Source organism: Neomonachus schauinslandi, chromosome 4 (assembly GCF_002201575.2).
Source record: "Neomonachus schauinslandi chromosome 4, ASM220157v2, whole genome shotgun sequence".
NCBI classification, from domain to species: domain Eukaryota; kingdom Metazoa; phylum Chordata; class Mammalia; order Carnivora; family Phocidae; genus Neomonachus; species Neomonachus schauinslandi.
In genome coordinates, this window is record NC_058406.1 from 15,668,239 (window position 1) to 15,682,066 (window position 13,828).

General features: G+C 50.8%; 2 protein-coding genes across 2 annotated transcripts; both read right to left on the reverse strand.

The window, feature by feature from the left end:
- Positions 1-9,654: 9,654 nt before the first annotated feature.
- Positions 9,655-10,567, reverse strand: LOC123324553. Its single transcript, XM_044913898.1, has one exon. The coding sequence runs from the start codon at positions 10,565-10,567 to the stop codon at positions 9,719-9,721; it is 849 nt and encodes a 282-aa protein (XP_044769833.1). The 3' UTR covers positions 9,655-9,718.
- A 2,595-nt stretch (positions 10,568-13,162) lies between these two features.
- On the reverse strand, positions 13,163-13,411 carry LOC110575375 (cytochrome c oxidase subunit NDUFA4-like). The gene has a single exon (XM_044913819.1). The coding sequence runs from the start codon at positions 13,409-13,411 to the stop codon at positions 13,163-13,165; it is 249 nt and encodes an 82-aa protein (XP_044769754.1).
- Between the last annotated feature and the right edge of the window lie 417 nt (positions 13,412-13,828).

The window sequence follows — 13,828 nt, forward strand, 5'->3', positions numbered from 1 at the left end:
CCCAACCCCCTCGGCGCGGGCCGCGGCCCAGCCCGGCTCCTCGCCAAACCCGGCCTGGAGTGTGGGATGGGACGGAGCCGGGGCCCTGCGCGCGGGCCCCCGCCGCCCCCCCCCGCACACGCGACCCCCGCACAAGCCCCTCCCCCTCCAAGCGACGCCCGCAGAGACCCACACCTGCTCACACCCCCTTTCTCACTTGGGCCGCGAGAGCTCCCCACGCTCTCACACACAAGGCCTGCACACGCGCACCTGGGACGCTCACACACACACACGCGCCACGCTGGTCTCCCCACGACCTTTCACACTTGCGCCCTCACCCCCACCGGCGCACACCAACAGACTTCACCCACTCAGGCACACACTTGATCAGTCTTCCAAAGTGTCACCCTGCAGGTGACACAGCCGGCACGACTTTCACACACTCAGCGGCTCATGTTCCTATTCGCATTTTTACACAGACTCACAAGTATGAATCCCCAGACCCGAAGCGTCAGGACGTGTTTTCACACACAAATTCCGCACAGGCGCTTCCCGTTCACACACAGGGGGACATAATTCGCTCCCCCACATGCTGGCCTGTCTTTTTTACATTTTCTCCCGCACTAACCACAGCGCCTTACAGTGGGCACTCGAGAGTGAACTGAACTGGCCCTCACACGCACCATTTTCCCTGTAAACCACGCACAAACCAACTTGGATGGACATAAATCACAGCCCGGGTGCCAGAGACACACAGCTCACACACGCAGGCCCAGACACAGACCCCACGAAAGCCCCAGTCACAGATGCTTGGGTGGGAAATCCCAGTCCCTGATGATCCACCTCTGACACAGACCCACAGACCGCACACTTGGCCATGCCACTGGGCCTCTCCGCCTGCGCTCAGGTCTCCGTTCTGCCTGAAAATTTCCAGGGCAACCCAGGCTGATGGGTGGAGAGAAAACTGGCGTGTGTGCGTGTGTGCATGTAGCTTAGAGGAAAACCTTTTGAGTAATGATAGAGGGAGGAGAAAAAAACCTGAAGTTTCCATTGTTTCTTGTGAGAGTTGCTAGGTTCCAGAGACTCAGGGCTGGGTTTGAGGCCAGGAATGAGGTGAGCTGTGGACAGAAGGAAATGCCCAGCTAACTGGGCGGCACCAGGCCGGGCTCCGGAAGGCATGTTCCCTGTGATAGGGGCCTGCAGGCTCCTGGGCACTCTGTAGCCTCCCAGGCACAGGGGGGAATTGAGAGACTGCTGGCATCCTGACCCCCATCCCAGATAGATGCTCCATCCCCAAAAGATTGGGTTCTTCACCCTGTGGGGCATATTTCCGGGGGACCAGCTCAGAGCTCTAAGGGGTAACTCCCTGTCCCCAACCCAGATGCCAGGCATAACACTGAGTAAGGGCTGTTACTGCTCCAAACAGGGAGATATGGGTAGACAGAAGAGGGATGTCTGATCTTGGCCCTGAGTGAACCCCTAATCTGGTGGGAGTCAAGGGGCAGGATATAGTCCCTATCCTCACGTTGTTCTCAGTCTGATGGAGAATCCTGCCTCTACCACCTCGCTGTGCAACCTTGAACAAATTAGTCAACCTTTTGATCCCTCAGTCTCATCATCTAGAAAATAGGAAAAGGAGAATAATACTAAGACCTCTCTCACAGTGTTGTTGAGGACTAAAATGAATTAATATGTTTATTTTTTTTTTTAAAGAACAGTTTCAGGCACATAGGAAGCACTCAATGAAGGGCACCATTTCTCCTACTGCTGTCTCTGGGTGAGTTCCCAGTCTGAAGAGGGGGACACTTGTGCCCTCAGGGGGCTCTAGTCTGTTGGAGGAGCAGCTTCTGCACCTAATGTGTTGCTCCTAATCTGAAGGCAAGATGCAGCCTTCACCCCACGGACCTCCAGTCTGGTGGGTGAGTGCAGCCTGGCGCTGGGGAAACTCCCTCTCTGATGAAGAAGGCTACAAAACTCCACTGACTTCAGAGTTGGCAGGTGGCCAGCCTCGGTGGCAGGATTTTTCCAAGGCCTTGCCTGTCTGTGGAGGGTCAGCATCTGTGACAAATCACATTTTGTGAGCTGCCTCAGTGTCTTTTCCCCACCTCGGGCCCTTTAAGTCCCAGAGCTTTGGCTTCTTGGCCGATTTGCTCATGAGCAAAGGGAAAAGGGGAACAAGCAGCCCTTTGTAGATGTCTGGTCAAGACTAAACCCGAGCTATAAGTCTTGCTTACTAAAAGAGGTTGGGGAGAGAGATGGTAAAGCTGAGTGGAAGGAGCTGGGCTGACACAGAGGGCAGAAGAATATGGCCCGTCTAGAAAGTCTTCCAGAGTAACTCCACCCACCCTGAGGATTTGGCCAGCTCTGTTTTCTTTTGCAGTCCTTGATATCTTTAGTAAATGTTCTCAAGTTGCTTTGTCTAGGGCCTGGCTATCTCCTCATATGGCTTCGAAGAGAAGCAGAGGCAGGGCTTTTGGGCTTTGCTGAGTCTTGGAGGCGCCTGTAATCATGCTGTACGTACTCATAGCTTAGGGTGCTCGTCATCCTCTTGGAGAGAAACAATTCAAGTCTTGCACAAGTTGCCTTAGATAAGGAGAGACAACAAGAGTTTGGATAGGTAAGAGCAGCCAAACAATCTGGCTTCTACAAAACAGGAGTTGGGTGCCTTCTGGAATCAGTGGCCAGAGTTTGTGGGTCATCTTGTTTGCCACTCCAAAATTGACAGGACTCAGCTTTTCCTGGCTTCCACTTCCACTCCAAATCTTTGCTCTGCCTCAGAGCTTCTCACTTGTTTCACATTCCTTCCTTCCTTCCTTCTTTCCTTCCTTCCTTCCTTCCTTCCGAGCTGCAGTGAATGGTTGGGTAGGTTGTTCACTGAACAAAAGTATGCAGACAAGTGGGCCTGGCTTTGGGACTATATCTGCCCCGGGCGGGGGACCTTTTGCTCCTTTGAGCAAAGGCACCGTATGGGCTCGCTGTGCACCTTCATTCAATTATGAAATTAATTAATTTCATAATTTCATAATGAAATTAATTAATTTCATTCAATTATGAAATAAACACCTACTTTGTACAAAGGTTCCAATGCCTGTGTGGGCAAACAGATGCTGGCAGGGTAAGGATATGTCCTTGGGTGAGAATGTGGAACAGGAAAATTGGTACTGAAAGGGGGTGGAGATGGAAGAGAGGAAACTTGGAGGTGATGTGAAGAAGAGGAGGACACAGGCCTAAGCAAGCAGTAAAAGTTCCTATGGAGAGGGAGAGGACCCTCCAGGCCTGGCAAGATATAGTCCTGCCCATTTCTCGAGCCACATCCCTCCCCCAACCTGGTCTCTACGCATCCTTTTCCTTCTCCTCGAGTGCTTTACCCACCCAATACCCAGCCCCCTTCAACCTGCTATCTTCTAGCATTTAGCTAGATCATGCTACCACAGGAGCCTTCCCTGCCCTCCCAGGCTCAGTCATGTCCCCTGCTGTACTTTCCCACAACCTGCCTCCCCCAAACTTCTCTCTCAACATTTTTACAATTGCAATAATTTGGAAGATCATTTAACATTATGAGGCCTACGGGGTGCCTGGGCAGCTCAGTTGGTGAAGCGTCTGCCTTTGGCTCAGGTCATGATCCCAGGGTCCTGGGATCAAGTCCCATATCGGGCTCCTTGCTCCACCCGGAGACTGCTTTCCCTCTCCCTCAGCCCCTCCCCTCGCGCTCACTCTTTCTCTCAGATAAGTAAACAAAATCTTTTTTTTAATACTTTATTTTATTATTTATTTGAGAGAGAGAATGAGAGAGAGAGAGAGCACATGGGGGGAGGCGGTCAGACGGAGAAGCAGACTCCCTGCTGAGCAGGGAGCCCGATGCGGGGCTCGATGCGGGGCTCAATCCTGGGACTCCAGGATCATGACCTGAGCCGAAGGCAGTCGCTTAACCAACTGAGCCACCCAGGCGCCCCTAAACCAAATCTTTTAAAAAATATATTAGGAGGCATAATAAAGGCAGGGAGCGTGATGATCTGGCTTCTGTCTTGTTCCCAATTACATCCTCTGTGAAGGGCACAGTGCCTGGCAGGGTGCTGGCATTTGAATAATTTCACTTGAATGAAAGACCAAGATGGTTGAAGCATGGCGTAAAATGTAAATGTCCCCTTTCTGGTTTGTACTCGGGGCAGATAAATTCCCCTTGCTGTTGGATGAACACTGAATCTCCTTTGATGATACCACAGTTCTGGGGAGTTGGCAAGTGAGAGTATTTTGTTACTGCCCTTTTCAAGACAAGAAAATTGAGGCCCCAGAGCGTGACGTGGCTGGCCTTAGATCACACGCAGTCCGTAGGAGGTAGAGCCACGATTCACATCCATGTCTGTCTGACTCTGGAACCCACGTTCTCGACCACATCCAAGTCTGCCTCCCCCGGGTTCTCCACTCTGCCCAAGCAGAAGTGTGACTTATCTGAAAATAGCCTTGGATTTGGTCCCTCTGCCCCCTCCAGATATCTCCCCACCACCCCTGGCCATTATCAATCACTTTCTTGCTGAGCTCCCACCCTGGGGCCCAGGCCCGGGGCAGGGTTCCCACCGTGTGCCTCATGGACCACCTGCCCTCTGAGATGCTCCTTCAAAAAGGGGTTCCCTGCTCAAGGAGTTTGGGAACTCTGTGCTCTTTCTTACACTTTGGCCATCTCAAGGGACACCAACACAGGAAAGTTCCTGAGAGTTCCTCCGGTAAAGTCACCCGCCCAACTCTATTTAATCCAGCATTCCTCAAGATACTTGAGAAAGGAGCCCATTTGTTTTTACGAAAAAAATCTTTTAACATCTCATAAGACTGGTGTTTCTCATAACACACTTTGCAAATACTGCCGCAGAGCTCGCTCCTGAGCTGACCATAAATGGTCTCTATAATTTGAATTTGTCACTCATGCTCCCCTCCTCCAGCCAGGCTGGAATTCTTATGGCCTCCATACACCCCCCTCACATTCCTGCCCACGCACTCTTGTTTTCAGCTATAGAAAGAAGACTTCTGTGCAGGGTCCATAGCTGGTGCTCCATAAATGTTCATTTCCCTTCCTTTGTTACTGTACACACGTGCATTTTACCTCGTGGGATCACTGTCATGGGCACCAGTTCATGGCTTGCTTCTCCTGCCTAACATTCTTTCCAGAAACACGGTTCTATGTGTCAGGAAAGACCAGGCTACTTACAAATGTCTCTGTGGCTCTGGGCCAGTCCCCAAACTGTTTATTAGCAGTCCCAGATGCGATAAGAAACTTGCTTAGGGCGTAAATCAACTGTATGGGTAAGCACTCCGTTTCACTCAGCTGACAACTTTTTTCTTGCCATACGGGCTCCGTATTAGAAGCAGCGCACAGACTTACTGGCTACACACTCTCGTTGCAGATGGTAACTGTTAGCAACTTGTGGGCCAGGTCCCTTGCACTCATATTGACTTTGCTCACCATAGTTCTAATAATTATTTTGTATTGTGGCTCCTCAACACACCAGCGTTCATCAACCCTATCCTGTTGTTGGGTATTTGGGCTGTTTCCAGGTCATGGTGACGAATAAAGCATTGCTGTGAACGGATATGTATGCATCCCTGTGTTTTCTTCTGTGGTTCCCTCAGTTCTTAAGGACCACAGATCTGAGGCCAGAAAGGTGGAGGGTCATGAGTGGCACAGAGGAGGGCCTCCCACCCTGGCCTCCTGACCCGCGGCCCCTTGTTCCTTCCTCCAGCCCAAAGGGCCCTTCCTCCTGGGCAGATTTTCCATCCCTTTCATGCTTTTCTTTGCTAGGTTATGAGGTTTCTGCAGTGTTCCCACATGTTGTCTTTGGGAGCTTGAGAGAAATCCTTTTGGAATGTCCTGTGCCTTCTCCCTCGAGTTCCCGGCTTTGTTCAATTGTTCACCATAAATTCCTGCCCTGTTGGGAGGGGCCCAGGAGGCTGTTAAGTTTGCCAGAAATGGTGGTACCAACTCAGGCACGGCACACGTCTGAGGCTCTTTGCTTCTACTGAGATTTCACCTTAGAAAAGGGCAATGTGGATGCAGTTTCGGGAGGGAGACGGGATCCCCCCTTCTAGTTTTCTGCTTCCCATGTAGAGTCAGCGGAACCAGTCAGGGGCAGACAGAAAAGACAGTGAGGGGTAAGGTGGGCCTGGGGAATGAGCAGCGGGTGGGGAGGGTTAGGGGGTGGAGGGCAAGGTTCTTAAGTCTCAGAGATGGGGAAAGGTAGGTGCGGGAGTGAGGGTTGAGAGTAGGACGGTGTGTTGCTCCAACATGCACCTTGGCAATACGCATGTATTTTCTGGAATCATAGAATGGTGGTATCAGATTATCTGTTTGAAAAGGGTTACGTCAGATTTTTTTTAACCATACAAAAATAATTCTAATGTCACACACCTATCCCCAAAGTGACCCAATGATGCAGGGACCAGTGGATTGGGCAATGGAGACCACAGGTGACCTTTGAGGAAATTTCTCCCTTTGTTTCTGATTTCCCAGAGAGCATATTCCAGGTTAACACTACCCTGTTCAGAACACTGGTGTTGAGGGGCAGCCCAAACCCCTGGAGTTAAACACCACCCTTGCTTTGTCTAATTTACTGTGTATTTTGGATACCAAGATTTACTTACCCCTCTTTCTCTTGGAGTCCATTCAATAAATACTAAGAGAAAAAGCAATCTGGACGGAAAAAGCATTGGCTGAGGGTCAGAGCCCTGGGTTAGAATCCCAGCTCTGCTACGTGCCCACTGGAGGAGCTTGGGCATGTCACTTTTTCTTTCTGAGCCTCAGTTTCCCCCTCTGCAAAATGGGGTACTAAAACTTAGCCTTGCAGGGAGCAGAGAGGGCTGAGAGCTTATATTTCAGGCCTTGGTGGCCTGCCTGGAACATAGCGTGGGAGCTCAAGAAATGATGAGGTACTCGTGCAGGCGTGAAGGACTTTCCCCGGCCACCCTCAGCTGTGGGGACACCTAGCTTCTTCTGTATACAAGCTGGACAGCACACTAGGGCTGTGGCATTGTTCTGTCACCAGCATGCTGCTTCCTGTTTACACAGACCTTGCAGATGCATGGCTTGAACAGTGGACATGGAGGACTTCCTGTGGCCTCTGCGTGGCCACGTGGAACAGAGAGCCTTCTCCAGCTAAGAGCCTTACTTTCTCGGGACTTGGGCTGAGTGATTGCTGAAAGGGATTTGTGAGTTGTGAGTATCCAAGTAAATAAATACTAAGCAAAAAAGCAATTTTGGGGGCCAAACACAGAGCTCCTGTCCCTTGCACGTACAATCTAACCCCCCACCGATGGTCAAACTTCATTTGAGCACCGACTGTATATTGGGCGCTGTAATGATATTTACCATCCACTGTGTATATTTGCAGAGCACCTACTACTTACAAGATGTTATAATCATGACGTTAATTATTGAGCACCTACTGTGCACGTAATACTCTAGAATGACCCTGCCATCCAGTTTTAGAAGAGCCACTGTGTTGGATGCACTGTAATTATCTTTATCCTCAACATTTAGGCCTCACCTCTTTGTGCCTCAGCTTTCTCATCCATACAATAGGGACAATAATATCTTCCTTGAAGGATTAATGTGGGGATTAAATGAGTTAATATGTAGAAAGCACTTAAAACAATGCCTGGTGTATAGTTAAGAGCTTAATAAATGTTGGCCACCATCATGAATTGTTATTAAACATCCATCGTGTGCAAGACACTTTAACTATCCTTTAGACAATAGTAGTTACTATTGCTGAGCACCTATTAGGCACACGGCCCTATAATCAGTATTAGTAACTGAGCCCCTGTTGTGAGCCAGAATTGGACCAGACACTGGAGACCTTAAGAGCAGTGTCCTAGACAAGGATCTTACACTCCAGTTATGGGAAATTAAACTCTTTTGGAGGTGGGCATCTCCAGGAGAGTCAGGGACAAATCTTACGCAAATATGGACCTTGAGCAGGAAGGGGATGGCTTTGAGTGGCCAGACAGAGGATTTGAGAATCAGGACACCCTCTCTTGAGTGGGGCCAAAGTGGATTCTGATAAGCTGTATTCCTACAAATGTTCATGTGGGGAATGGGTCACTGGAGAACTGAGGACCCCCTAGACAAAGGCCAAAGTCTTCTCCCTCGGGAGGGAAGGGATGCAAGAGACAAGGAAAGGAATGTGCTACATGCTGAGCTTTGGGCCCAGGGAGGATATCTCTTGTTCTCCAGAGATGAAATAGAAGTGGGCGTGAATTCAGCAAACTAAGGGTCCCATGCCCCCTTCCTTCCTCCTCTCCTGAGACCGCCATGGTGACCTCATGGTAGGGATATTCAGGCTTGCCACCTTCTCTGTTTGGCCACAGAGCTGGGCCAGAGCAGGCCACTCCCTCCAAGAGTCATGGAATCCTGTGGAACTGCAGGTTCTGCATTATTTCAAGGTGAGCCCCATTCCACACTCTGACCTGCCATCGGCCCTCATATTTCCAAGGAGACAGGAAACCTGCGGCAAGAAGGGCCTGAGCCTGAAGTTCAGAGCCACACAGAAATGGCCCTGAGGCCTGAAATGTGAAGCTGCCTCAGGACTCAGAAGGCCTGAGTTCTGGAGAGTCGAGGGGTTGGTGGGGGCACTCTTGATTCTCAGCCCAGGCCTGGCTTGGGTCTAGGAGGACAGACTCAGAAATATCAGCGTCTGGGCCCCTTAAACCCATCAAATCTACCCTACTCATTTACTGAAGGGGAAACAGGCCTGGGGAGAGAAAGTGATGTACCCAAGGTCCCACGATAGGCTAGTGGTAGAACCAGCTGGAATCCCAGTCTCCATAGTCCCTCACGCAGCAGGATGGTGGAGAGCTGGACGCCTTGTAGAGTCTGACTTCTCAGCACGAATCAGTTCAGTCTCTGAAGGTTTGGAGCCCCCCTTTGTGGCCCAGGGAACATTTTCTCAGACATTTGCAGTGAGAAACTCAGGACCTCCTCGTTCTGACCCTCCAGGCCTCCTCTGGCCTGGACAGAACCACTCTTCAGAGATTTCCCAGGAAGGGCAGGCCCTCCAGTGGCAACCATGCCTGGTTGCCTCTCCCACTTGCCATCCTAGAGTTTTTCCTCTACATCCATCCTAAGCCTTGGTCACTAAAACCACATCCTTAAAAGAATATATATAAAGTACTTAGAACAGTGCCTGCCACATAGTGCTCTAGGAATTTCTGCTATTACTATCATCATCATCATCGTCGTCATTATTTCTGCTCACATTGGGCAGTACTGAAATCTACATCAATGACAATCCTGAAACCACAAGAGGAGGAATAGGGATTGGGAATGGATAGCTAGTCTATTTCTTCCCATGGGGAAACTTCCCAGTGACCCATTCAATATATAAACCAGGGATTCTAAACTGAGGCCTGTGGGCCTCACATTCCACCTGCAAGTATTTTTCTTCGGCCCACAGAGCACTATGACATTTTTGAATTTGTTGTTCGCATATAAAAATGAGATTCCTGGCTTCTCTTGAAAAAGCAACAACCCGTTGGAGAGCTGGGTTTAGACCAAGTATTTCCTCTCCACCTAGCCCAGTTCACCCGTTAACTTCCACTCTCCTGGCCCTATAGGTCATTGAGTTTATAACCCCCAATCTAAATGGCTGTCCCCCCACCCCCTCAACAGAGCCTTGGAAGGAGCATTTTGCCACAGACAATTTATTTTCTACAACTGCAGCCTGATGGACACGTACCCATTTCCTGGTCGATGTTACCACCAGCTACAGGGTTTGGAGATGGGCTCGGGGGCTCTCCAGCCGGAGCAGATTGCCTCCCAGAACTTGGGCAGATGGCCTGAGGAAAAGATCCCATTGCCGAACAAGGGGAGCTCAGGCAGCTTCATCCCTGGCCTCTGCGGCAGCTCAGGCGTGAGTCTTCGGCTTTGAAGCCGGCGTGAGTAACTGGCGTTGGCAGACTCATCCACACATTGCAGGGTGCTGACACCCCTGGTGGACGGCACCATGCACATGTTGGCGGAGTTGTCAAAGGCGGCCATGCTGGTGCTGGGGTTGGAGTAACTGCGGGGGAACGAGTGGTCTGGGTGGTCCAGGTGGATGGAGTTGGCGGCGCTTTCCAGGTAGTTGGCGGCAAGCCTCGGCAGCCTCAGGGATGATTTGGGGCAGTTGGTATAGAAGGCAGTGGTGGATCTGTCAAGGTAGTTGATGCCTTTGATGAGTTGGTCCAGGAAGGTGGGGCTACAGAGGCCCGAGGGACGATCCGTCCAGAGCAGGCAGTGGGGGCTGCTGCGGCAAGCGCGCCTCCTGGACACCTTGGGGTGGTTTGCGAGGTGGCTGGTCTCTACACACTTGGAGTTGTAGGGGCGGCCCATGCAGATTTTCCTCACTGGAAGTCTGGGGGAGCTGGGGTTGTCGGACTGCTCGGAGGGGCTGCTGCAGGTACTGAACTCTGCCGAGCCACTCGGGGTGTGGGGGCGCTTGAGACTTTTGGCCCGGGTCACGTTGGGGCCATGGGGCCAGCCTGGAGTCTGGGCTAAGGACACATTGTTGGCATGGTTCAAGTGGCTGGAAGTGTTGGACCGGCTCACCAGACGTCCAGACATCATCCCTGCTGGGCAGATGAGCTTTGTGGCACTGACCTACTGTGAGCTCACCTGGAGGCTGGCTACCTGGGCCTGGTGAAGACAGCTGGGTCAGCTCTACTTGGCTCCATGCCCCCCTCCCTGCACGTTTCTCCGCATGTGTTCCCTCTGCCTCCCCAACATCACCCTTCTCCCACTCCTCATCCTCCTCCTGGGCCCAGGGATTTTCAAACTGGAAAACAGACATCTTATTCTTCGGAAAGCAAGGGATGGGGAGGAAGGCAAGACCTCAGGAACAACCGAGGCCAGAGGACCCTTAGGGAAATGTGGGGCAGTCTCCTTGTTCCTTTAGCTCTTGCCCATATTCTGAAATTCCCATTTGCCTTTTAAGCAAGGACTCCAGAAGATCACAAAAGCCAAGGACTGAATCTCTAATGGGGAAATTCCAAGCACCGAGAGGGAGACCTTCTTTCCAGGTAATATTAAATAGCTAATCATCAACAACACAATGCACCTGATACTAAAAAAAAATGTATCTGGGAAGTGATGTAATACTATATGTACTCTCTCCTCGCCTGGCCCTTTGGTTGTGTCTTGCATATAATTGTTGCTACGAATCAAGGAGGTGGGCATTATTCTATTCCTGGTTGACACATGGGGAAACTCAGTCTCAGAGAGATTACGTGACTTGCCTCAGATTCCAAACTTGTAAGTGGTGGGGCCAAGGTACAATCTTGGGTGTGTCTGATGACCCCTGAAAAACAATGCTATGTCGGGGTGACCTTGGCCCTCTTCACAGTCTCTTAAGGAAGAGTTCTCCCCACACCTGCTCTGCCTGCTGGATGGGGGCCCTAATGGGGAGAACCAGATGGACAGGGGTGTTTGCTAAACCCCATAGTTAAGTTGATCCTGACTTTAGGAATCCCAAATGAGAGGGGCAGAGGTAGTACGACAAGTCTACCAATGGGGCTGCCCTTGTAAGGTCACAGCCTTCCAGGATATCTGGTCTTGATATCTGGGGTCTCTTCATCCATTCCACAAGAGGAGGGGGCATTGGGATTCCTACTCCTTATGGTCCGAATGTGGGCGCTTCACTGAGACTAAGGCCTGCCCAGGCCAAGAAGATGCTCAGTCCATTTAACCCCATCTCCTGTCCCAGCCAAGGGCAGTGGAGTCCTCCCCTCCTTGAGCCCATTGTCCCCTGGTTCCCCAATACTCCCCTACCCCCAACCAGAGGGAAGGCCTGATTTCTCTCCCCCAGTACTGCCAGCTTGAGCTCATTTTCCAATTCTGCCTAGTGAGAACAGAGCAGTATTTGAGCCTGTCCCACCCAGAAAACAGCTGTCTGCTCCTCTTCCAGCCCACGGCCCTCAGCTGCCCTTGTCCTTTGGGTCTGAACCGAGTGGAATGTACAGACCCTTGACTCTTTCCTTCCAGGTCCAACCCCACCCTGTCTCCTCCTCCGGAAATGCAGGAGGTGACTGAGGGCTGACCCCCACAGTGCCCCACCCTTCCCTTCCTGGCTGGCTGGGCCCCATATGCCATCAGGGCCCTCTCCCACGCTCACGCTGTCTTTAGGAGGTAGATGACTTAGCCCTCCTGTTGCTCTCCACGGGGGATACCTTCATGCCGCCACTCCAGACTGCTGGCCATGTCATAGAATCATGGAATCCTAGAGCTGGGAGGGGCCTCCAGAGGTCATCCTGGCCAGGCCCCTGCCTCCAGGCCCGCACCACACTAAGCCCTCCAGGACAGATGGGCCCTATTTTTACAACGAGAGTGGGGTGGATGTTTTCCAGTGTTCCTTGTTGTTTTTCTGGTGTTTAATTATGCAGAGAGTCAGGAAGTTCTATACTGGTCCTGATATAGCTCCCATCGGCCGTGGTCAGCATCAGTCACTTCTCTTTTCTCACTGGCTCAGCAAACACATATTGAGTCTCCCCAGAGTGCTGTCGCTTCGAGTAACCCATTCTTGAGCATAACTGCATGGTCTCTCCTTCCTCGCCGAGGTCAGCGACCTGGCGTAGAGTATCTCCTACACGGCGGGCTCTGGCCAGAGCCTGAGGACTCTTCAGCCAGCAAATGTCAGAAGCTCCATGCCCTCTACCCAGCCCTGGTCCCTAGGGGGCACTCAGGACGTATTTGCCAAGAAAAGCCTCCCTCCGTCATGTCCTTCTCTCAAATATTAAAAATACAGTTTTACTTTTTATTTTGAAAAATTTTCAAATTTCCTGAAAACTTGGAGGACAATGAACTCTCACGTAGTCCTCATCCAAATCCACAAATTATTAATGCTCTCGCCCCGTTTATCACTACACACGCACACACACACGCACACACACATTATTATTATTTTGAGAGGAAGTTACAGACAACAGCGTCTTTTAGCCCTGAACACTTGGGGGTGTATCTCCTACATGCCGAACGAACAGAGACATTTTCTTTTTTCTTTTTTTTTTTTCAAGTTTTAGATATTTATTAATCCGTGTAAACCCCAACACGATGCACCAACATGATTTCATGCATTTAGAGGGGAAATATTTCCTGGATGAGCGGAAAGTTGTGCGGATGGTTTCTGGAAGACCTTCATTCTAAGCAGCTTTTTAGTAAAACATTTCATTTAGAAGTCTGGACCTTCTTTCGTTTGCTGTAATCTACATTCACTGAGTAGAACTTGTACTGATCACGGGAACCCTGTTCATTCCAGGGTTCTGGGTTATGCTTCCTACCCCAACTGACATCTGGATCGAAAAATACCAAGCACAAGACATACAGCTCTGCTCCCATATCCCCTTCTCCAATAAAGACGAAGAGGAGGATGGAGCTCGGATGCTTCGTGGCCTGACCCAGGATCTGGCAGAACATGATTGGGTCCGGGAGAAGAACAGATCACATCTGCGAGGCCCGGCATGAAAGAGTCCCCACGCCAAGGACGAAGGGACATCCCGGACATCTCACACCTCCACACTACAATGACCAAATACAGGACGTTGGGCCGTGGGAGAGTATGATCATCTACTATACGGTCCACATCCACATTTTGCTGATTGCCCCTCTGACATTCTTCATGGCAACTCTTCTTCCCATGCAAGATCCAAGCCAGGAGCACGCGTGGCCTTTGTTCTCAGGTGTCTTTGGTTTCCTTCAACCTGGAGCTGTTCTTCAGTCCTTTTTTGTCTTCTGTGACCTGGACATGTTTGAAGAGCATGGGCACATCGTTCTGGAGAGGGTTCTCCAGTCTGGGTTTAATCCAATGTTTCTGAATGACCAGACCCAGGATCA

What these genes read in the sequence shown, in the direction of transcription:
- LOC123324553 (XM_044913898.1), bottom strand. Translation starts at nt 10,567, where the DNA reads ATGTCTGGACGTCTGGTGAGCCGGTCCAACACTTCCAGCCACTTGAAC.
- LOC110575375 (XM_044913819.1), bottom strand. Translation starts at nt 13,411, where the DNA reads ATGTTCTGCCAGATCCTGGGTCAGGCCACGAAGCATCCGAGCTCCATC.